The sequence below is a fragment of the Pleurodeles waltl genome, chromosome 5 (assembly GCF_031143425.1).
Source record: "Pleurodeles waltl isolate 20211129_DDA chromosome 5, aPleWal1.hap1.20221129, whole genome shotgun sequence".
Taxonomy (NCBI): Eukaryota; Metazoa; Chordata; class Amphibia; order Caudata; family Salamandridae; genus Pleurodeles; species Pleurodeles waltl.
In genome coordinates, this window is record NC_090444.1 from 1,050,187,133 (window position 1) to 1,050,213,089 (window position 25,957).

Sequence of the window (25,957 nt, forward strand, 5' to 3'; positions counted from 1 at the left end):
GTGTTGTCCATGGGCACCCGCATTGGCCTTCCATTGATGGATGGATGGAAGGTCTTCAACGGCAGGCAGATGGCCTGCAGCCCCAACAGACTGAACTGGAGCCTGGCGTTTTAATAGATAGGTTTTATTGTAATCTATGTATTAAAAATTACCACCATACATCATTGCTGGTTTTGTAGTTGATGATGTTCTTGCAATATCAGAAATCATAACGCTCAATGGTCATACAGGATTACTCACCGAGCTGTCATACTGACTTCGCTGATAAGAAACAAACTGGCTTTCAATGGCTGTCCAGTGAGGGCTAATTCGTTCAGCTTCCCCGGGAGGACTGTGCTGGGAAATGTTGCTACTATTCTTCTGCAAAGAATCAAAATCATCCCGGTGTTGTTCCAGCTCTTGTAGTATCTCCTGTGAAATATATTCAAATATTAACCTCTTTGGCCTGTTTCCAACAATAACATTATTTAAATCTGATGCTTCATGCTGGTTTTGAACTAGGATCACACCGCACATCTCAAAATTATTTGCAAATGCAGTCAAGTCTCTGATTACTATACAACATGTTATGAACAGACCAGGAGAGCAAAATCGCCATACAATGTTTTTTTGGCCTTCACTTGCCTCTAGGATGGTTCAAAATTATCTCCATCTCAAGGTTCCTCTCGGTGGCTACCTGTTGCAGGTCCGCACAGACAAATAATTCCAGGCAATTTCAACTACTTAGTTAAACAGGATGGATCCTAAGGAGGCATCAATTATGGGGATCAAGTGGAAGGATATGATATTTGAAGTCAGAGGGACTTTAAACAGAAAAGTCTAGCATGTGCATGCTAATATCAAAACTCGAAACAGTTGTAATTCATCCCATGAAGCACTTCAGTTACATTTTTGAGAAAGCCAGTCAGAAAATGTCTTGCCTAAAAACTTTGAAGACATTCCATTTCTAAATGTAAGTTTTACACACTAATGACAACATGTAAACATACTAAAATGTGGCGGTTACATTACTTTGTGAGATAAGGTGTCAAGAGCAACACTACTTTGGTTTCTAGAGTCTGGAAACTAAAGCGAGGCTAGAGGAGGAACTTGGTTAAGACTCTTAACTAAAGTCTTGGGGATGAAAGGTAAAGCTGGAGGAGATCTTCAAGAAACAAAAGTATGCAGCAGATAGTTTAGGAGTGTTTCTGACGCTGAACAGCCTGAGGTGATTTTTATATTTTTTATAATGTTGAGGTTCCAAACGCTCAATGTTTTTTTCATCCCAAAAAGGCTCACCTGGAGCATTCACACATTTTCTACTGCTGCATGATTTTCCTTTGCGGTGCATACCCCTTAAATAAACTGGCAAGGCTAGGCATTACCTTAGTATAGCCGGACTTCGACAGGGTAAACCACATCACATTTTGTCTACTTACTTTAGAAGACTATAAAGTCTTCAGTGCAACAAACAAAATCACAAATCATATTCATTGATGGATTTTAATTACATGGTGCATCCTGTAACACTTTAGATAGACAGCTCAATATGCATTTCCTTTTAGAAAATTATTTGCTGCTCCGTTGAGTCACACTCACTACCACTTTAACAAGCTAATGAACATGAAGTTGTGGTATTTAAGATAAGCCTACTTTTGGCAAGCAAAACACCTGAATTTGGGTGGATACTAAGCAGTTACTAGTAAGAGTAAAGACAAACTCAGATTTACTGTGTACAAGTAACCAGCAGGTATCACGACTGGCATCTATTTAAATAATTACCTGTCTTTCCTTGACTGTGAAAGTGGAAGCACAATGATAAACCATTTACATGAAGCAAGCCACAGTTTTAATAGGCAAAAAGGAAATACTGTGCAAAATCTTTCCGAACAATCTGAAAGGGGGTGGAAGGAGTTGGCTACTGTATGGAGGTCTGAATGAGTTGCTGTTAGTGACAGTGTAGGAAAGTGCCCCCTTTTGACATGGTCACCTCCACTTTTTGCCTGGTATCTTATGCAATTTTGACCGACGTGCACTGGGTTCCTGTTATACAGGTCCCCAGTGCCAGATCCCTTTCCCTAAAAACTGTACAATGGTACCCCGATTGGCAATATCTTTAGCGCCCATGTAAGTCTGTAGTAAATTGTACTAAGGCTTGGAGTACTAAAGAGGGTCCTTAATGGTTGCAGCATGTATTGTGCCATCCTAAAAGACCCCTCAGCACACTCATGCAGACTGCCATTGCAGGCTGCATGACATGGTGCAGAGAAAAGCGAAAAAACAACATGGCACACGTCCTGTGTGTCATGCCTGCAGACATTACATGCAGTATAGGTAAGTCAACCCTATTGCAGGCCTTGCAGCCCTAATGCAGGGTGCACTATACTACATGTGTGGACATAACTGCATGTCCCGTGATGTCTAAGTCGATTTTTAGATATTGCAAGTGAACAGGGAATCCATATTAAGTGTATGTGCTGAAACACAGGAAATTACGAGTTCCCCAGCTACATGATGACTTTGTTGAAAATAAAGATGTTTGGTACCAAACATCTTGTATTAATAAGCACACTATGATTCCATTGATGGATTTAATAATGCACGCACCTAGAGGGCACCTTAGAGATGCTACTAGTGAGCTGGCTGATGGGTCCAGACCAGCCTGCCACCACAGATAGGTTTCTGACCAGTAGAGTTGACAGCCTACACTCTCTGAGGTCAGAAACACCTCCTGCATGCAGGATGGCCAGTTATCATTATAATAAGGCAGGACGGTTCAAAGGCCTCTGCCACCTTTGCTATGCAACCCCGGCTTTCCCACATCAGTGGAGATGCCATTCTTGCCCCGGGCCCATTTGGCACCCGGACAGGTGGGGAAATTAGCACTTCAGTAGGCGTGTTCCCTATCAGACTAGTTCCAGCCCTAAGGTGGGCTAACTGATGGGAATACAAAACTTCGAATTCCACCATCTTGGATTTTAGTGGAATTATGCTCACTGCAACAGACGGTGTCATATAAGTGGTGTAGTCACCCTAGAGGTAGGCAGCCCATTGGCTACTACCTGTCAATCCCCTTAATGCCCCTAAATTGAGTATTTAGGTGGCACCCCCGATTACAAGAACTCAGATTCAACGGATCCAGAAGAAAGAAGAGCTGCGAGAAAGCAAGAACAGAAGACCTGCTGTGGACTTTTGGCATCAAACCTGCCTGCACCAGTCTATAATCGTGACAAAGCGACTGGCTCTGCAGCAGAACACCTGCCAAGAACCCTGGTAGACTGCTAGTCCTTCGCAAATTGTCAGCAATCTCCTTTGGAGTAGAGGAGCTACTCCCCTGCAGGCACCAAAAACGCAGAGTCCGGTCCAACGTCCTGCAGCTCCCCAACTAGCCCGACCCAACACTCGCTCAGGAAGAGGTACCTGGGTTCCCCGAGGGTCAAATCTGTTGACAGATCACATGTAAAGACACCAGGATCAATCGGTGCCACACAGCAGCAACACCGGGGTACAGGACCCCCTGCGCTAAGCCCGTGTGAGTCTAATGTGGTCTCCCAATGCACCAAGACCGAGCAGTCGTCGAGGGACATCAGCACCAGGGAGACCCACTCTCAGATTGGCCCAGCTGCCCTGCTTTTGCACCCTCAAACTGCAAGACCGAAAGTTGGGAGGAACCCAGCCCAACCAACCTATCGACACTGCACCAGAGCGCCCCATCCCGGGTACTGGAGAACTGACTGTGCTTTCTTACTCCCAGTACCCTTGCGACCCATGCCCCCTGTTGGGAGCTCCAGGACTTGACCCTAATTCCCCCTCTGCAGCCTGTTTCTAGGTTTCCCCCTTCTCTCCACCAGTGCAGCGAACAAAGCTACCAAACCAACAAGCACCTCCGCATATGGATGCCCTTGGGCAGGATTACAGGTAAATGCCAGTGGTACTTTGGATCTTGGCCCCAGAAACCAACCGTAAATCACTGTATGCAACATATGCCTTTTCCCCCCATAGGAGAAAGCATTGCTGATAAAGACGATATTTAAAAAAGTATTTACTTGATAACGAGGTTTTTGGTATCAAAAGTTACATAAAAATGCAAATTATTTTTGTAAATTTGTCTTGGATTTATTCTTTGAGTGTGAGTTTCATTAATTGCCTCTGTGAGTACAACATATGCTTAGCCCTACCCTCTCATAAGCCTAAACTGCTCGCCCACACCACCACAAAAGAGAGCATTTAATGTTACCATTTGTGCCTTGGGAAAATAATAGGGGGTTCATTGGACTCTTTACACAGTGTACCTCATTTAACCCCACTATATTAAGAGCCACCTTCCGACAGTCAGTTCACTAAGTAAGTGCTCTTTCACTGAAGCACTCTGCCATGTAAAAGAATTCTTGCTGGTAGTTTCCAAAGAGTCATCTCTCTAGAAACTATTGAAGGAGAAGATCTTCCCTTTCAATCTCCAGAGTAGGTTGTGAACACACTAGCCTTTTCTGGAAACATAAATGCTACCTGAAACAACAAAATGAGAATGAAGACATTAAAAGGCTAGATTATAAAATTGAAAAAACATCCTTTGGAGAGTAAAGATCTAGGACATCATTCCTATGATCCTTTCCAATAAACAGAAACGACCCCAAAAGGTTATGCTTTGCTTTTTTATATTTTGCAAAAAGAGTATGTGAGCGCTCCTCAAAATCAGATATTATCTTCTTGGAGTGACATCAGTATCACATTATTTCCAGCCAATCTGTTTATATGTGGTTCCCTTCCCACAAACTATACTGGAAAATAGGATGTTTGGGTACCCAGGAGCAACAAATGGACAATGCTGGATAAGCTTTTAGCATCTAAAAAAGACTTAACCTTTCCATTCTCCTCTACTACTCTCTAGCAGGATTCTCTTACCTGTCTAAGTAGTTTCAACAACCAAGTTGACCCAACTTTAATGTAGAGTCAGCGCCAACCAATTTTGCTGTGAAAGTGATAGTCTAAGGCAATGTTCTTTATTAGATTGTTTCCTGGTGGCTTCACCCAACCTCAATGAGGTAATAGCAGCTGGCCAGGTCAAAATCATGTTCATATTACATTTTTGAATGGGAAGTGCACACCTGTAGGCTGGGAAGTGCACGACTGTACTGAGACTAAAAACATTTCTGGTGCACAACTATGTCCTCTTCTTCAAGAATCGAGTCTGCAAGCAAAATACCTTGTATAATGTTGTTGGTGGAGGAGTATCAATATTAAAACACATTTCTCTTATTTGTATATGTAACAGTGAACCCACAATGGTGTACGGTTGCAAACACAGTCCATACATTTCTGGGGGCAAGAAACGGGGCTGTGAGCAATGGTTTGCTTTTGAAAGGCAGTTACCTACATGGTGAGAGGAAGCACAGCAGTCTTAAAAAATTAGAGAATCTTAACCTGAGAACCAAAATTAAGAGAACAGGCCATGAATCCACATGGGAAAAAAATATCAACTATGAATATCAGATAAAAAATATATACATGGTGAGAGGAGGTACAGCAGTTTAAAAAAATTGGGGAATCTTAACCCGAGAACCAAAAATGAGAGAACAGGCAATGAATCCACATGGGAAAAAAAAATATCAGCTATGAAATATCAGATTAAAAATTATACAGGGTTCCCAGGTCTTTGGATGACACCAGGATAAGCATACATTGATGAGAAATTTATAATGTACTGATTAAATAGCTGCAGCAAAGAAAGATGTATAATATACAGAGACAGACAACTAAAAATTTGTGACAAGACACCACGCCCCTTGTTTTTTTAGTATGGGGGACAGTCTGTTGGTTCATCCCCGGGAGAAGACCAACTGCCGAAACCAGAGATCTCTGCAACTCTGTTACTTCAGCAGAGCTGCTGTTGTAGCCACTCTACCGAAGTTACTAAAACGTAACTGAGTGTGTGTCATCCTTATTGCACTTGCTTATCAAAGATGTATATTCCTCAAAACCTAATTCCCAAAGAGGGAGAATGATATTGAACAATAAAAAAGAATTGTTCCTGATATGCTGGAAATTTTTTGCAAGCGTGTGGGGTTTGTTTCCTTTGTACCCTGTTCAGGATGCCTGGCTACAAAACACGCAAAATGAACAACAGAATGTCTAGAACGGCACAATATCTGGAGTAACACTGATCAAAGAATTCTCCCAGGGAAGGTACCACAGGCTCTGCCGCTGGTAACACAGCAGACGCCCCCAACCAACTCTGATTAAAGAGGGTGAACCACAAGTTTGGTGGACTGGATATCTGCCTTGTTTTTTAATATAAAGTTTAAAACAAACAACCATACACATTTATTGAACATTTAGGTTGTAGGGTAACCAACCTATGCTGAATAATGTAAATAAAAACACGTTTCTACAGGGGGAGTTGAAGCTACATCAACAAAAGCTTTGCTTTGTAGAAATTGTTTTAAGTTGTTGAACTGGAAAGTGCAAAAGTGAAAGAGGCAGAATGCATGGCGAGAAGGATGGTGAGGAACTGCACCCCTTAATCTATTAGGAGTGAAGAAAAATCATAATAAATCATTTGAAAAAATATCAATGAGTATAAAAGTTAGGCTTGATCTTTGAAATGTGTGCATTGCATGTCCTACCTGCAGTTTCTGATCGTCATCTACTTCATTTGTGGCTGGCAGCCGATGTTCAGTTTCATTCAGCCAGTTCAGCAGGCTGTCCTCTTCCTGTCTGTACTGAGTAAACACTGGGGAGATCTCCACCAACTGACGTTTCTGAAAGTATTTAAATTCCTGCAAACAATAAAAAACACATTTCATACATGTCAAAATCTTGATAAGTTTATCAAGACACCTGAACAACAACTAATAATTTGCAAAAAACACTTACTAAATATAAGACAGAAATTGAAAAACCATTTACACCTTTACCTCTTAGCCATAGCCTATAATAAACTAATAAGCTTCTTCTAATCCAACCCAGGGCTCTTTATACTAGGAGGACACAATTCACAGAGGTTTAGCCAACAACAGATATGGATAAAACATGATTATTAAAGGCTGATTCACAACTGAATATCTGCAAGTATGTCTTCCTTATCCCAGGCTTATGAGTGACTTATGAATTTCCTGGAGTAAGATCTGCTCACTCCAACAAACAGATTTGTATAATTGGTTTTCGCATAAGTATACATTACTTACTCCTGAAAATATATTGTAATTGTATTTATATAGTGCTTACTACCCCTGATGAGGTGACAAAGCGCTTTTCGGTAAGTAGCACGCTACTCAGGAACCCAAGAGGAATTAGTGGTGGATTAGTATAGGGAAATAGGAGTACAGTATTAGTAGTATTATGAGTTAATTTGAGCAGAGGCTATGTGAGTTTGTTAGTTCGGTTGACTAAAGTAATGGAGGGAAGCATCCAGAAGTGTTAATTGGGAGTTTATACTAATAGGATGTGGTTTGGGATGAGTAAAGGAGAGATGGAAGAGAGAAGAGTCTGTGGAAAGGGTTAGGGAGATCATAGTAGCAGGAGGGGTTTTGGATGAGTCAAAGGTGAGATAAATGAGGGAGAATTTAGTAGGGTTGTTTGGGGGATCATGGTAGTAAACTGAGGTTTGAGGTGAGCTAGATGCAGTAGAGGAGTGAAGAGCTTAGGGAGGGTTATTTTGGAGATGAAAGTAGTAGAATGGGTTTGGGATGAGTCAGAGTGAGGATAGATTGATAGAGACATAGGGTGGTGGGGAGACCGAGTAAAGTTTACAAGAGAGTACAAATTAGAATTTTTATTTAATTATTATATATATATTATTTTTTGAATGTAATTATTTTTTATTTATTTTAATTATTTAATTTTATTTATAGATGTAATTTTATTTATTTATCTCTAGTACAGTAGGACTTGAATAATATTTAAATAGATGTGCAAATACACAATAAGGGAATTTATGTGCATTGTATATAATAACGGGTATAATAATATGAGAAGAAAAGTAGTATTGAGTAAACCCACACTTTCAAGATTTGTAATATTTTAAATTAATTAATAAGTGTACTTTTCAAACATTCATTTTTCTTTCCTCAATTTGTGAATAGCAAAATGCTTCCTGTTAAATAGATAAGATAACATTTGATCATTGTGATATAAAAACGAAAGCAGGGATTCATAAATATCTAATATAACAACTTGGATAGGAGCTATGCAATGACCTATGAACATGTTATGCATAGAATAATACACACATATATATGTATATACACAGACATATATATCTATATATATACATACATACACACACACCAAAATATATATATATATATATATATATATATATATATATATATATTTAACCCCTTCGCTGCCAGGCCTTTTTTGGCTATTTGGGGCAGTTCGCGCTTAGGCCCTCATAACGTTTTGTCCATATAAGCTACCAACGCCAAATTTGCGTCCTTTTTTTGCCAACACCCTAGGGATTACAGAGGTTCAAAGAGTTTGTGGGTTTCCCTGAAGGAGACCAAGAAAGTAGCCAAAATACAGCAAAAATGTAGTTAAAAAAAAAAAACAAATGCTGCAGAAGAAGGCTTGTGGTGTTTTCCCTGAAAATGGCATCAACAAAGTGTTTGGGGTGCTAAAATCATCATCTTCCCAGCTTTCAGGAACAGGCAGACTTGAATCAGAAAACCAAATTTTTCAACACAATGTTGGCATTTTACTAGGACATACCCCATTTTTTTTTATTTTTTTTGTGCTTTCAGCCTCATCCAGTTAGTGACAGAAATGGGTGTGAAAGCAATGCTGAATCCCAGAAAGCTAAACATTTCTGAAAAGTAGGCAAAATTCTAAATTCAGCAAGGGGTACTTGTGTAGATCATACAAGGTTTTCCTACAGAAAATAACAGCTGAAATAAAAAAAAATATATTGAAATTGAGGTGAAAAAAACAGCCATTTTTCTATACGTTTTACTCTGTAACTTTTTCCTGCGATGTCAGATTTTAGAAGGCAATATACTGTTACGTCTGCTGGACTCTACTTGTTGTGGGGATATATAGGACTTGTAGGTTCATCAAGAACCGTAGGTACCCAGAGCCAATAAATGAGCTGCACCTTGCAATGAGGTTTCATTCCATACCCGGTATTCAGCAATTCATTTGAATAACAACTGAAAAATAGGTATCATGGAAACCTTTGTATTTCTAAAATGGGCACAAGATAAGGTGTTGAGAAGCAGTGGTTATTCGCACATCTCTGAATTCCGAGGTCCCCATACTAGCATGTGAATTACAGGGCATTTCTCAAATAGATGTCTTTTTTACACACTGTCTTACGTTTGGAAGGAAAAAATTTAGAGAAAGACAATGGGCAATAACACTTGGTTTTCTATTCTGTGTTCCCCCAAGTCTCCCGATAAAAATGGTACCTCACTTGCTTGGGTAGGCCTAATGCTCGCGACAAAAAAACGCAACATGGACACATCACATTTTTACACTGAAATCTGATGTGTTTTTTCCAAAGTGCCTAGCTGTAGATTTTGGCCTCTAGCTCAGCCAGCACCTAGGGAAACCTACCAAACCTATGCATTTTTTTAAACTAGACACCTGTGGGAGTCCAGGGAGGTGTGACTTGCATGGATCCCCCAATGTTTTCTTACCCAGAATCCTAGCAAACCTCAGATTTAGCTAAACAAAATCACATTTTTCCCACACTTCTGTGTGGGATCACCGCACCGGGACAAATTTCCTACCCCCCAACATTCCCCTCAGTCTCCCGGTAAAAATGATACCTCACTTGTGTAGGTGGGCCAAGTGCCTGTGACAGGGAAGAGCCACAAACATGTCGAAATTGCGGGTCCAAAAGGGCAGTTTGAAAAAAAAAAATGTTTAGGCTGACAAGTGGGGCAGAATTTTTATAGGTATAGATGAGACAATGCTGGCTGGTAGGAATTTTGTGGATTCCTGCAGATTCTGGAAGGTTCCATCACAAAAATGTGGAAAAAATGTGTGATTTCCAGCAAAGTTGGAGGTTTGCAGGGCATTGCGGGTAAGAAAATAATGTGGTGTGCATGTGAAGCACACCACCCTGGACTCACCCAGATGTTTAGTTTTCAGATGCGTCTAGGTCTTGTGGATTTTTCTACCTGACAGCATCCCACAGCCCAAAAAAGTGCAGCCCTCATCATTCCAAGTGGGACGATTTTGAGAGTTAGCCAAGCTCTCATGGCCCAAATGTAAAACCAAAACCCAAAATAATCAAATGTCCTCTTGCTTGCCGTGGGATAAGATGTTTTAGTGTGCGGGGGAGAGCTGAAAGACTGTTACCCCTTCAGTTGGGGTGGGGGCATAACCATGCCCATACTGGTTGGTAGCCACCACCTCACTATTTTTTTTATTACCAGGCATACAGCAGACTTTCTGCCCCCCCGGGGTGTGGATCGGGGGTATCTGCCCCATCTGCCCACTAGTGGGCTGAACAACTTTGTCCCCATTTATTTGGGGTGGGGGTATGGCCATACCCCCACCCTCTTATTTTGAAAAATAAATCATCCCTGGTCTCTGGGGGGCTTTCCGTCCCCTGGGAGGAGATGGGCCTTCCAAATATAGGCCGATATGCCCCCAAGGGGGGCAGATATGGCCAACAGTAATACGTCCCCATGGGGAGCGAGCCTTGTCCAAGGGGCTGCCCCCCCAAACAAAACACACAGCAATCCCTGGTGCCTAAACGGTTTCTGCCCTCCAACCCCCTGGGGGCAGATCGGCCTAATAGAAATAGCCCGATCTGCCAACAAGGGGAGCAGAAATGGCCTAAAACAAATTTGCCCCACCAGGGGAGCGACCCTTGCCTAAGGGGTTGCTCCCCTTGCGTGAAATTAGCACAAAAAAAATCCCTGGTGCCTAGTGGTTCCTGCCCCCCCGGGGGCAGATCGGCCTAATAAAAATATGGGTTGCTCCCCATATATAAAAAAATTAAGTAAACAAAAAAATATATACATCCCTGGTGTCTAGGGGATTCTGCCCCCCCCCCCGGGGGACAGAAAAGGCCTAAAAATATTTTGCCCCCATGGGACCAATCCTTGCCTAAGGGGTTGCTCCCCACATATAAAAAAAAAATATATATATATATATATATATATATATACATATATATATATATATATATATCCCTGGTGACTAGCAGTTTATGCCCCAGGCCTATTTGCCCCCAGCGGGGACAGAAATGGCCTAAAAATAATTTGCCCCCCTGGGGAGCGGCCCTTGCCCAAGGGGCCGCTCCCCTCAATCAATAATAAAAAAAGACAATTTCACCGGTGTCTACTGGGCATTTCAGCAGCCCGATCGCGATCGGGCAGCAGAAATGCTGACATCGACATCAAAGGAAAGGCCTCTCTCGGCCCCTCCACGTGATCGGAGGACAAATGCTTCTGCATTTCTCCTCTGATCCGCGCTGGAAGTAGGCCTCTGATGAGGTCAGCGTGCGATCCCACACGGATTTCATCAGACACCACATGGGGTGAAGGGGTCAGGGGGGAGATTAAGAGGGGGACAGTAGGGTGAAAAGGGAAGCGATTCCCCTTCCATCCCTGCCCAGGGGAGGGGGGTTTGAGGCCCCCGGGGTGGAGCACTAGTGCTTCCCCCGAGGGCCCCTATCTGGACGTAATGGTTCCGTCCTGGGCATCCGAGCGGTGCTGCCGAGGACGTAACCCTTACGTCCAGGGCACCCGAGGGGTTAACCATGAGTAAATATACATTTGTTAACCAAGCTTAAAGAGTATGTGTATAATTTATTATTATGAAATAGTAACAATACATATTTCTTAGAGAACTATATATATCTAGAATAAAATATACACAATCAGATTTTAAATATTAATCAATCCAGGCATATGCAGTCCATTGTTGTTTGAATATGGTGGTTATAAATGAAAGAGACAACTCTTGTTATCCGTGGATTTTATATTTGGTGGTAATAAATTCCATGGTTTGGCTGCTTGAACGGAGAAGGATGTCCCACCTATTGTCTTTTTCTTGTATGGCGGTGTTTTAAGGCGGGGTGCCAATCCTGAGTGGAGGTTTCTTTGTTGAATGTATTTGGTTATTTACTTTCTGATGAAAAGCGGTCCTGTTCCATGTATAGCTTTGTGGGTGAATCTAAGCAGCATGAAGGTGGATCATCTGGCAATGGGTAACCAGTGTTGTGATCCCAAGGCAGGGGAGATGTCGGCTTGTGGCTTTACATATAATAGTAGCCTGGCATCTGAGTTCTGAATAAGTTGTAGTTTTTTCATAATAGATAGAGATGATCCATGCTAGAGGCCATTGGCATAATCCAGTTTGTATAGTACAAGAGAGATAGTAGCCTGCACTTTGTGTGGAAATCCGTGGTGGGGGAAGATGCGTTGCAGAGTCTTCAAGGTGATGAAGCTTGTTCGTGCTAATTTGTCCACTTGGGCATACATTGTTAAATTGGAGTCCATGGTAATTTCAAGGTTTTTAACTACCTTGGATACTTGAGCAGGTGGTCCGAGATTGTCAGGCCAGATGCACAGTGGGTCATAATTGTTCCAGTCGCCACATGTGAGTATTTCCATTTTGGAAGCATTCAGTTTGAGATGGCTCCAAGTCATCCACTGATAAACGGGTCTGAGACAACTGAAGATTTGTGAGTTTTCAATGTCTTTGGGGCATTCCAATTTAAGTAGTATTTGTGTGTCATCTACACAGTTGTAGCATGTGAGTTGAAAATCATTTATCAATTCTGGTAATGACATCATGTAGATGTTGAAGAGCATAGGTGAGATGATTGATCCCTGGGGGACCCCCTGCTTTTGTGAGGTAGGGTGTGGACGAGAAGGGGGGGAAATAGATAATAATAGTTCTGTTTTGAAGGTAGGATGTAATCCATTTGAGAGAAGTCCTTCTATGCCGGCTTCGTGGAGTCTTTGAATTAGGCTGTCATGGTCAACAGTATCAAAGACAGCTGAGAGGTCCAAGAGGTGTAGTGCACCAACTCCATTGCGGTCGACTGTGTTTTTAAGATCATTCCAGATTGCTATGAGTGCCGATTCAGTGCCTCTTCCTGGGCAGAATCCAGTTTGGTAGTCTGTAAGTATGGAATTGTCTTCAATGAATTGTGACATCTGGACGAATGCTGCTCTTTCTATCTGTTTGTCCAGGAAAGGTCCATTTGTGATTGGTCTATAGTTGTTGGGGTCAGGTGGGTCTGGGTTTGTTTTCTTTAATAACGCACGTAAGTATGCCTTTTCAGGCCTTCTGGAAATGTTACAGTGGTTAAAGAGTTACTGATGATTCTTCTTACAGCTGTGGCAGCAGATGTAGTTAAATTAATGTTCTTGAAGATTTGTTGTGGACAAGGGTCAGAAGGTCAACCGGAAGGCCAGCTGCTTTGACCAAATCCATAAATTCACCTTGTGATATTTGTTTCAAGGAGTGCAGAGGCTTGGTTGGTTTATTCTTGGAGGGGATTTTAGGAAAAGGGTTTGGGGCTGGTGGTTTTCTTCTGTTTCAAATAGGAGTCCAATGTGTCTGCCTTTGTTGTGTAATGAGTTGCCAGTTTGTTTGTGAAATCTTGAGTAGTGGAATGACTTTCTTCCATGCATTAGGTTTTCGAAATTTATTGAGAATTTTATAAAATTATTTAGTTGCAGATTTAGCATTCTGAATTCTGAGTAGTTCTTTTTTTTTTAGCATTTCTAATTGATGATTTGTATATTCTGTTAAGTTTGTGTAGCTGAAGTTTGTCTTGAATGTTGTTTGTTTTGAGTCAGGTCCGGGCAACCTTCTGATTTGTTGCTTTATCTTTTTAAGTTCTCTGTTTCTCCAAGGTGTTGGTTTTCTTTTGTCATGTTTAGATTTTCTGAGTGGTATTAGGATATTGAAAGCTTCCTGTAGCCACTCATAAAAGTTTAGAACAGAACTCATTCTATCTAGATCTGTGTTGGCTGTTAGTTGTGTTTCTAAGTCTTCAAAATTGAGTTTGCTCCATGGTCGATACATGCTATATGTAAGTTGCTATGGGGTGACTGATTTGTGGTGTTTTATGTTGGAAAGTTATCAAATGGTAGTCTGGCCATGTGATTAACATGATGCTTTGAACTGTAACTAGTTCAGGCTTTGCAAAAATGACATCTAGGATATGTCCAGTGATGTGTGTGGGATTGTGTACAATCTGATGTAGGTTCAATGTGACTAGGCCAGTGGTGATAGCTTTTGGATGGGACATATTGGATTTGTTAAACCAAACGTTTAGGTCCGCAAGAATGCAAAGTTTGAGTTTAATGTTATAAGATTTGAGGCTGTTATCTAGAAAAGTGTCTGGGAATGTTGTTAGGTGGAGGTCTGCAAAGGAGGAGAACGTTACAGGAGGAAGTTGGTGTAGGGTTGCATCTGGTGAGGAGGGCCTCACAACCTTGTATGGAAATGTCTGTTTTACTGAGGTTTATTGCTTGTTTGAATATAGTAGCTAGTCCACCTACTCTCTTGCCTATATTGTTTTGTATGATGGTTTTATAGCCCAGAGGAACAGCTTCATGCAACACTGGGGCCATGTCATCTCCCAACCATGATTCCGTTACGAATAGTAAGTCAGGTTGTGTGTCTGTGAGCAGGTCGTAGATGTGGTGCTTGTTTTTTTTTTTTTTGGAGTGTTCGAGCATTTATGAGCAGGCAGTTTAGAAAATGTGTGTTTGTGGTGGTGTTGTTTTGTTTGGAGAAGGGTGAGCTGTATATTTTGAGCTTGTAGCAGGTGTGTTGTTAGTTGTGATAACTGTGTGAGGGTCACAATAGTCCTGTTTTTCAATATAGTGTTCCTCTTCCAGTAGGCTCAGGAGGCATTTTGTTGGGTCTGTGTGTGGTGGACTTGGTGGCTGAGAGTGACATGACTAGTGTAGTTTTTTTGTAGAGTAGCCTTATTGTGTAATAGACAAGAGGATGCGAAGTTAAGTGGCATTTTGTTCATTTTGTTTGCATCTGTTTAGTGTGGAAGGAGTATGGGTTAGGGGTGGTGGAGGAGCATGTGGATCATAATGTAAGCTGCACCTAAGCCTGGAGTATGACACAGTTACTCAGAGAAAAAAGCCTTGTGAAACAGGCCCTGAATGAATGTCATGCGAGGGTAGTATCAACTTCAAAAAGTGCCAAAAGCAAGCCCTTCTGGGCTTCAATAGGGCATAGGCCAGACAAATTGTCATCTTTTCACCAGGACTGCCGCATGCTGGCCATGACTGCTTATTATTGTAAACACATACTGCAGCTTAAGTTGTTAGCTAGCGATGATTCTCAATTCACTCCTTGCTATCTACAGCAATTTGAAATTTCTAAACCCTTCACTATGAATACAGCTCCATCCACTCGCTTTCCACCCAGGATCAACGGCCTGCAATTCAACTAAAATATGAGATATTTCTATGCCCATTTTCTTGTTAAGCACTCCAACGAGGAGAGAAAGCTTAGCCTATCATGTTATACTATTCACCTCAGAAACATGGTTTTATAGTACTTAACTTGTTGTTGGTGCATCCCCTTTTTAAAAACAATTTTACTGTACAACAAATTAAAGAGAGCAGCGTGCACTCGGGCACAACTCAGCAAAAAATATATATACATTTTAGATCCTTAATGAACAAGAGTATGCCATCATTATTTAATGCAAGTTCCAGAGCTTCCTCTTGTTCCAGGATCAGTGCATGAAATGTACAATTGTTTAATAGGTGGGCAATAAGGAATCGATTGAGGAAGGTGAGTGCAACATCCTGAGGTATTCTTAGAACACATGGATGATCCTGTCAAGCATGAAATAACATATCTCTGTTGTTCTTTACAGATGTGATGTTTGTGTGTGCGTCATTCCTTTTTAAAAACCAGCCACATAACTTTCCAGACTCTTCACAGTCCCTGTACAGCCAAGGGCGAAAGGGGGCTATCTGGAATACAGCAAGCTGTTCTCTAAGTCACCCTAGCATGCACATTTCCATCAGATAATTGTGCATTGGGTTGTTCAGTTGCTTTTGGCCAAGCTTTGCTTTACTAGGGCGTTCTAGAAGTTTTATTAGTGTTGCATACAAGTACTTACTAAATTGAATTAATTTGCTCATCACAACCAGCTGTGAACTGACTTAATAGTGATTCAACCTGTCTAGAATTACTGGTGCTGTAATTAACCTCAAATTAAAGTGTCATTTCCATGTATACTTCTTCCTGTGAAGTAGCATTTACCAATGTTTTGGTGAGAAGACTCTATATGGATACTTTGGATCTTACCATTCTTCTAATGTACAATGCCAAAAGAGGGGAGCTATCAGAGAAATGTCAACCCACGTAATCAACTGTATCAAGTCTTCCTACTTATTTATGGAAAACAAACAGGAAACCCAACCCCACATTGGCCCTATGCACAAGGGACTAAAAGTACGACTACACTTTCTGTGGTCTAGTCTTCCAACAAGTTTTCGAAACCCAAATCATACAGAATCCCAGAGGCGCTTCTATCAAGTGCATCAGCCAATGTATAACTGAAGTCCCAGCAACCAAATCAAAAAAGAAAGTTGACATACAGAGCACTGAGTTTTACGAAAACAGGATACAAACCAACATCATTTGGATAAGGTGAAGAAACATTCAGCTTCACTGGTACGGTCCAGCCCAGCTTACCTACTAGAAGCGTGTGTATAAACATTCAGTGCACCTGAGAATGCAAAAGTGAAAACAGGGCTACAGGATCCAACCAGATACCAACAACCATACAGAGTGTAATGAAAGGAGACTGATAAATAAGGACACACTTTAAACCTTCCAGCTCCTTCTATAAATCTTCTTGTCATGCCTATATGAAACAGTATAAACTGGCCTAGATAGAACTCTGATAAAACAGAGAATGTAACTTGTAGGTGGAGGTGATAATCCCCCAGACCCTCCAGTTGTTAAATCCAACAGCGAACTGAGCTTGACCCCATAAGCCTCATCTATTTCTATTTTCCAGTTCTTATGTAGCACATTGCTACCCAACGGGCATCCCATCGCTGGTAAGACACAAGCTACACGTCCTTGCTATCGGCCTAAAATCGGTACGTTTTCAATGATTTCCTAAAGGACATTTCCGATTGCTCTTGCCTAATATGTAAAGAAAGCCGATTCCACATTTTCCTCACTCTAGGGACTGTAAGAAGGTTTTGACCCTCTGACCGTAATGCCCGTTTAGGGACACAGGGGTAAGCAGGTGTTATATCAGCACCGGTCCTTTACTGTGTGCTGCCCTGTGCACCATACATAGGGCTTAAAAATTGATTATTTTCTGAACTGGCAGCCAGTGAAGGGCCTTCTTAATTTGCCCCTGGACTACGGGAACTCACTCTACTTAGGTGGTCCCAAATATGTTATTAAACGACTTCAGGTAATACAGAACACTGAGATCCGTTTACTCAGTTAATACAGAAGGTTTTACTGAGTAAACGGGCCACAACATTCTGTATTACCTGAAGCTGTTTAATAACATATTTGGGATGACCTAGGTAGAGTGAGTTCCAGTAGTCCATGCGCAAATTATTAAGGCGCTGAACTACACATCTGCGCAATGCAATAGGGAGCCAACCGTGAAATGTTCTTGAGACCCTTAAGAGTTCAAAGCAGGTAGCTGCCAATTTATTTGCCTAGGTTTCCACAGAGAGCTTTCATCAGTCCAGAAACCCAAACTCTTGGCTGTCGGAGTGGGTACTGGGAGTCGCCCTAACTCACTCTGCAAACACAAATCATTAGCAGAGGGAGGAGTTATTACCCATCACCACTACCTCCGTTTTATCTCCATTCAATTTAAGCTGGTTGTCTGACATCCATTTAGTTACATGTGTGAGACCGGAATCTAGCTGCTGGGAAGTTCTGATGATGTCCTGGGTGAGCTAGACAACAATCTGAGTCGTCCGCACAGGAAACAAGCGCAAACCCATAAGTGTGCACTATTTCTGCCAAAGGACACATATAGAGCTTGAAAAGGGTAGGACTCAATGAAGATCCCTGGGGCACTCCACAATTTAATGCAAAACTTACAGAGATGAACAAGTCCACTTGTATTTGAAAACTGCTGCACTGTAAAAAGTCTGCTGGTCATCTCAGGGCAGTTCCAGTTATCCCACTCTCTAACCTTTGGATCATAACTGGGTGTTATACCGTATCGAAGGCGGCACTCAGGTCCAATAAAATCAGGGCTACTGCACCACCTTAGTCCAATCCTACTTTTAATTCTTCAGTAGGCACTAAAAGTGCTGTTTCTTTACTGTTTCCAGGTCTAAAACCTGTTTGCGTGGGGTGCAGGATTGAGTGAGCTTCCAAGTGGTTGGAAAGTAGCTTATTCACATATTTTTCAAGGATCTTGCTAACCCCAGGAAGCAGGGAAATGGGGCGGTAACTTTCAATCAGCAAAGGATTAATTGTACACTTCTTTATAAGAGGTTTTCCTTTTGCGTGTTTCCATGCCTGTGGAACTAAGCCGGTTTCCAACGAATAATTAAGGAAATCTGTTATCTCTAATGATAAAAGATCACCACCTTTCTTCAATATTTCTGGAGGAGCAATGCCCAGAGGAGAACCTGAAGTGACTGTGTTGAGAATTTCTTTTATTATTTCAGTATGCAACACAGGAAACGTGGACAGTTTAGGACCAGCACAAGTCACTGACTCAGTGTTGCCAAGTTGCTCTGTGTTAGAATTTGGAGGTATGGCACATATACTGTTGCTCACCTTCTCTAAAAAGAATTAGGCTAAGGTGTCACACCACTCCACTGAAGGTGTACGTCACTTCTGAGCTTTCAGTGGTTTCATAACATTGTTTGCTATTTTGAACAGTTCCTTGGATGAACTGGATGCACTTCCAATCCTCTAACTACAGTAAGATATCCTTGCCTCTCTAATGGCATATTGATACTTTTTTATTGCTGTTTTAGAGACTGTTTTAGCCCTGATCACTACTGTCTTTCAGCTATTTTTGCTTCCTTCTTTAGGTTCCTAAGCTTACTGGAGAACCAAGGAGCTGTGATATTGGCCTGCTCTTCCATCTACAAACGCTTTAATAACAGGTGCCATTACTCTCTTAGAAGGGTGAACACCTAGTGGTCTTTGCCCTCATAGGTCCTCATGTTAAATAAGGCAATACCCTGTGTTAAAGATATCATAAATCTTTGCTATAATGCTAACAGTTCATCCAAATTAATACTCTAAGATCTTTGGTTGGGTCCCCTTAACTCAGCTATACTGAACAACTACAAATTAAACTTCAATGGTTTTCTACTTAGGTGAGAGCTGGTTTCAAAGCTCAGTGCAGTCCTTAAGTACATCTTTCTAAATGCACTTTACTTTCACAGCAAGGTATTCGTCTATGAGATCCCTGTAGCTTTCTGGACATTTTCACCTGAAAACTCCATGCTTTGAATACTTAGAAGTCAAATGACAGAACCTTCTCGATCCTAGCTTTTACTCTTTGGAACTCCATGCCATCCTTGCTTAGCCTCACTGAAACCCCACGGTAATGGTCTCCTCCCCACAGCTCCAGAATACAAGAATGCGTTTATACTTACTCAGTAAACAGCTTAATAATGTAACATGCATTGATGAATTCAAGACTTGAGTGGGCAGCCCACTCTGCCTTTCCCATTAAAGGCATCTCTTACATATACTAGGGAGAACAAAACATTGCTTCTAAGAGAAAAGTGGAGTGAAACGATCCTAACAAAGGCAAGATCAATGTCACTGGCTCTTTTCCCTGAGCATGAGTGTCAACTAAAACACTCCAAGTTATTCTATTATTATTTGTCAACTGGGGTGCGACAAGTTTGAGAATTTTCAAACATTTTCAAACATTTTACAATTTGTAAACTTGAGAGAGTACCTTCCCAAGTTTCGCTAGAAACAGGTTAGCAGCTACATCAAGTTTGGTTTCCGGTGTTGTCTAATGATTTCATTCACATGCTCACTCACACTCCAGTGACACAGGACCAGACCATTGCAGTAAATGGGTGTTTGCCACCGAGGCTAACGGGTGTTACAGCACTCCTTGGACTGCACTATTTATGCTCTCAGTATCTAAATTATTAACCTAAAGATGACAAAACTGATAACGGAAAATTTTAAGGTGAATCTGCCTATGAAAGTCGATATTCTGAGTTTTTCATGGAATTACTTACTAATAAAAAATACACATATGAATACCTTCTACATTTGCCATCATCCAGACCTGTCAAGCAAGCAAAATATTTTTTCTGCTGTACTCCAGGAGTGTGTTAGAGTTCAGTGTTTAACCAGATGTATTCTGGTATCAAATCAGTGAGCAGGCTGCAGTTGGTGTGCATCAATTTAGCAGCCACTATATTGCTATTATTTTTTTTAGTTCAATTTCTCACTGTTTGTAACAATATTCCTTCAATGTAACCGCTTCCTCCAGCTCAGTAAAAGATTTCTTCAAATGGAGGAGGGGACTGAGGAGCTGGCAACTTATGAAAACATATGCAAAAGGGCACTAAACTCTGAAGAAGTAAACATCACAGTGGACATGGCTGGACACTGATAAAGACGTGTCATCCACTAAAGACACCCGCTTTTATAAACAAAAACACTTTATTAGTGAAAAAATATAACATACAGAATGGGAATGGGGCTGAAAAAAAACTTGCAATCTATGAAAACATTTAGCACCTCAAACAATAAGCAGCATAGCCATTCTGAAACCAAATGAGGTTATTGGATTGATCATGATTAACTCATTTTCCATACTATAAGATATAGGAGGAGGTATTAACTTATAATACTGTAGTCATGGTTTGCTACTTAGAAGCTATCACATTAAAAAAATCATATCGCCAATCACTAAACTATATGGTTTAGATTTCCTAAGGGTAAAATGCATGAAGTCCATTGTTTTTCTGTGTTCCCACCTGGAAAGGTGATATACTCTGCTGGTCGAATTTGCTGATGGGGGTAATCAAATCAAAAACTGACATACAAATAATGATGGCAGAGGATAGCAAATGCATGGACAGTGATTTAGTCTCACAACATTAAACGTGAGGTATTCAAAAGACAGAAATATAATATATAAATAGTAACAGAAAAATTCCTATGATGCTGCAAACTGCACATTTGACTATAGCATTGGAATACATCTTGCACGTGATATGTATCTATAACAGTTTTTCACCCCTGAACCATTTACCAAATACACACGTTATTATGTGAACACCATTGATTTTCTCTCTTTCTGACCTTTAGATTATTGTATCGTGTCTGCAGCAGCAGGAGCTGCAGTCGTATTCTCTCTCTCTTGTTGTCCTCTATTGATTGCTGGAGCAGCTGCTCTCCCCTTCGCAACGCCTCCTCAATTTGAGCTCTTTCCATATCAATCTAAAGAAAAATTGGAGGATGGCATTGTTATGAAATGAACCTTTGTGAAAGAGCAGGAACGGCCTTTATGTCATCTTTTCGCAACCACTGACACACCATTAAAGAGATCCAGGCTTGACTTTCACATAATTGTTTAACCAGTAGTTATGATATTTTATGTTACTGGTACTTGTACAGCACACATCTGCAACTAGAATGTCTTTGTAGTGTTCTAATCCTATGAGGATGTGCTTCTCTATATGTTACAAGATTTCCACCCAGACCACGGTCTAGAAACAATGCTGTAATTTTAAGGGCAGGTTAAAAAAATAATTTCAAATGTGGAACCTGCAGGATATGAGTGCAGATTCCTTCATGTAGATACATTTGAAAATAAGTCCTGGAATATGAATCCCTTCCAATCTGCATGGCATTCGTTGGCCATTTCACTGTGACTTTGTTTTTACTTATAAACGTGTATTGTGCACAGCTGTGTTGACCTAGCATTGGATGAGCGGAGGTTGACTTTTTTTTTTTTTTAAGGTACTACTGGATTAGGAATGGTTATTTACTGCACACTCAGTGCAGCATACTGTCACATATGACCATAAATATTTTAGCCATGGAGTACGAATGACACTGAAGAGGGCTATGACTTCTGTACACCTCTAACCCAAAGTGAAATCTTATAGTTTAATTTGGACTTGGTATTCTTCCTCTAATCATCTCCACTAAAGGGACTGAATGTCCCTCTTGTGTCTATGACAAGCACGCTGAGGAAACAGAGGGGAACTTATACTTCTTTGCACACTGTGCTGAGCCAATATTGACTATCAAGACTATTTACAGAAAAATGTCAAGTTCAATAAGATTATGTCTACAGCCACACAGTGTACAACATAGTTTAAAACCCAATACTAACTGGCCAGCTGCATATGGAGGTATATAAATTAAGCTGGGAGGCCAAGCCAATGTGAGTAAAGAGAAATTGGGGTTAAATGGGGCCTTTTTATGCTTCCTGTAGTTTTAGTTTTTTGGTCTGATAAAAGCAACATGGTACAATCATAGTATAAAGCATTTTCTTCTTTAAAATATGCATCTGTGTAACCTCTGTATATTTAAATCAACACCTTATCTGTTGGTAGTGACATACTGGTCATCGGGTGTTGCTCGCACTTGTTGAATGGTATACTGTTGCCTTCTTTCTGCACTTTTACTTTATTTTTGAGTTTAGCACCATAGCATTTTATCTAGTTTACCTTCACTTTAGTACAGGGGCAGCCCCAATCAATAGGCAGGAACGCACTGAAGCTTACAAAGAAGGGTTACTGAAATGTGTGATTCCCTCATTTAATCCCAAACGGGTTTGACATGGTATGACGATTCATACCCCATTCCATAAAATACTCATTTGTATTCCATTGATGGTATGCTACTTTTCTTATTTGCAGATGAAGTTCTTCATGTTTTTAGAAATTTTATAGAATGACTGCCTTTATACACTTGTTTAATTTCAGAACTGTTCTTATTTAATAATTAACTATTACGAGGCGTGTTAGACCTCTGAATATAAATATAAGCAATGATAAGTTACACATAAATAGCGGGTTTGTATAAAAATAAAAAATTACGCTCAGGCTAAGTGTCAAGGTTGCAGAAAAATGGGAGAATAATTTTACCCAGAACATATTCATTCCTGGACCACATCAGAATCATTGCTTTCAAAGTCAACAAACCAAACACACTTTTGTTAACTGCTAACCTTTTCATCCTCATCAGTTGACTTCAGATGCTTATCCACAACTTTTAGCATATTCTGCAAATCTGACTCGAATACATCCAGATCCTCTGGAAGAATTTCACTATCTTGTGAGTCTTGCAGAGAAGTAGTGTTTGTGAGCGGCTCGTGACTAACAAGCACCTGCAACATGAAAACAAACATAAGGATAATGTTAAAAGTTGATTTTGTGGCCAGTATCCCTTTAACAGAGGTATTGGAACACTAGGGATGTAGAGAATAGTATGAGATTAAGAGGTGTACCCTTACAAATGAGAAATGATATTGGTAATTGGAAATAACACACCATATTTTCTCAGTCTTCCTCCTTTTTCTCCGCAACCACCCAAGTCTCACAAATTCACTCAGGATTTCCTAAACCCTATGATTCTGGCATGTTCTGCTACCGGTCCTTTCAGAATTACCACAGGGCTGGTGTGTTCTAACTTCTTTTGCACTCCTATTCAGTGTTTCAAACAAACCAGAAAAGCATCATCCACAAGGAGTTCACCTCACTGGGAAGTCAAGTTGTTACTAACTAGATGGGCAATTTACTAAGTTCATTAATGTTTTTACTTATTTTGTTTTCATCTGCTGAGATCATGCCACAGTAAGTGTCAGTAATATTTACAAATAAAACAACAATGGAGATTGAGAACTTCTAAAAGCAAAAATAGAACACTGAAACAGTGTTACAATAAACTAAGGGTCACAATAAGAGCTACAATACACTTGGTCAACCAGATGAAGCATGCAGAAATATCAGACGTACGGAAAAGAAAGAACGGTACAACAGAAATTATGCATTGTCATAGTAAATGTTAGTGCATGTGATTGTCAATTTGAGGCACTGACATATTCTAGTGCACTTTGAAAGGTGACTCAGTCACTACACGAGTGAGGACATTTCTAGATACCATGAATAGGGTGTGTACTGCCATTGTCTACGTCTTTTGATATCTTAGGCAGTGCCACAGCCAAGGTCACTAGAATGGTTAGCAACAATCAATGTTGCATTCACTCTAATGTTTAAGTATTGCGGGTAAGATCAATAAAAGAGCAGGGCCTCGACATGGTCACTAGGCACCAATGATTATATTATGGGACCAACCGATAACAAATTATGAAATCACACTGGCAAGAGAGTTCACCTGCCATATGGTGGATTTACTCATTTATGGTGTTTCTCAAAACTGGTATGCATGCGCTACAATAAGCATCAACTTTTGTAGTTCTTTCCAGTTTTTTTTTTGTGTCCCCCACAAGAAAACAGAGTGATAAAAAATGTTTTAACGTTTCTTTTCTTCTCTTGAATGAATTCCTGCTTCCATGTGAAGAAGTACAAGTGACTTACCTTAGGTAATGCTCTTTCTGGTGGACACTCTAAATGCAGATTCATTATTTAGAATATCTCCCACGCGCCACAGACTTTTGTAGCAGTGCTCGCGCATGCCAACAGGTGCTAACGAAGTTAGGTAACTTGTTCTTGTGATGGATACTTCTAACCTCAGATTGCTCACCATAGAATGGACACCAAAGCAGTACCTCTCCAAGGTAGAGGGGCTGCTGAGTAGACTTGCACCAAAACATTTTGCAGAACTGAGAGGGCAAAGTGTTCGTCAAGCTTCACACCTGCCTGTCAAGATAGTAGTGCTTTGTGAACATATCCAACGATGACCACGTCACAGCCTGGCAGATAACAAGCACAAGCAACCCTCTTGCCAAGGCAACAGTGGGGGGGGGCTTTGCCCTCAGGTCTTTCCTGGGCTGCTTCTTTGCAAATTGCACAGCAGATCTAAATGCAGAGGATGGTCCAACTCAACAGGGCCGCTTTCTGTACCACCTTACCTTTCTTTGATTCAGAAAATCCCACTAAAAGCTGATTGTCCACTCTAATGCCCTTGGTGCAATCAATATAAAAGCCTAAAACCCTCTTGGGTTCCAAACAATGAATCCTCTAATCTTCTTTCAATGGGTGATGTGCAAAAAATACTGGCAGAGTGAACGATTGCCCAATGTAAAAGGAGGCAAAACTTTCTGAAAGATGGAAAGAAGGTGGAATAGAGATGCTGCACTGAAAGTGCCTGCAGCTCACTCACACGACAAACTAATCACAAAGAGGAACACAGTCTTCACAGTCAAGATACGCAGCGAAAGACTATGCATAGACTCAAAATGCGTACATATGCAAAAATCTAGACCAAAAAAAAGTTCCAAAGTGGTATCACAAATGGTTTGGGAGGGAATGCACAACAAACTTTTAATAAATGTAATCACAACAGCTGAATTAAACAGAGGACAGTGGTTATGCAAATCTTGAAAGGGCCAACAAATGTTATGAGTATCTGTAAAGCTAACCATCGCCCACGAGGGGATCCTGGTGCTGAGCAGGTGTGTGTGCCTAGCTCTGCCTATGGTAGGCCTATGGTAGGTTGGTTAATTGAAAAGCCAGGTCTTCAGCTTCTTGCAGAATTCAAGAAGAGACAAAGTGGCTCTGGCGTAGAGTGGGAGGTCATTTCACAATTTAGGAGTGTAGGAATCTGGCTTCTTTGCAGATGCCCCCACTTTTTGCCCCCTTTAGGAACTACTGGAAGCTGGTTTTCGACTCTGACTGTTAATCAGACCTCAGTGCCAGTGCTCTTTCCTTAAGACAAAGTATGTCTGATTGTTTCACAATGGGTACAGAACTTTAGCACCCCTATAAGTTCCTAGTAAATGGTACCTGTGCCACCTATGGCATGGGTGCTGAAGGGGCTTTATAGGCTGCAGCATGTCTAATGTAGGAAAAAACTACTACAAAAGCTACTAAGATAGCCATGAAGATACCATCATCTTCACGTACCA

The 25,957-nt window shown here is 40.9% G+C and overlaps 1 protein-coding gene across 4 annotated transcripts in view; it reads right to left on the reverse strand.

Annotated features, from left to right (window-relative positions):
- UTRN (utrophin) overlaps window positions 1–25,957 on the reverse strand; it is a 1,374,288-nt gene that overhangs the window by 819,192 nt on the left and 529,139 nt on the right. For all 4 annotated transcript variants that reach the window (XM_069235249.1, XM_069235248.1, XM_069235247.1 and 1 more), the window contains exons 38-41: window positions 23,099–23,257; window positions 21,220–21,357; window positions 6,603–6,755; window positions 241–411 (exon numbers count right to left, since the gene is read on the reverse strand). In XM_069235249.1, the coding sequence (XP_069091350.1) occupies window positions 241–411; window positions 6,603–6,755; window positions 21,220–21,357; window positions 23,099–23,257 (621 nt within the window). The remainder of the gene's footprint in view (window positions 1–240; window positions 412–6,602; window positions 6,756–21,219; window positions 21,358–23,098; window positions 23,258–25,957) is intronic.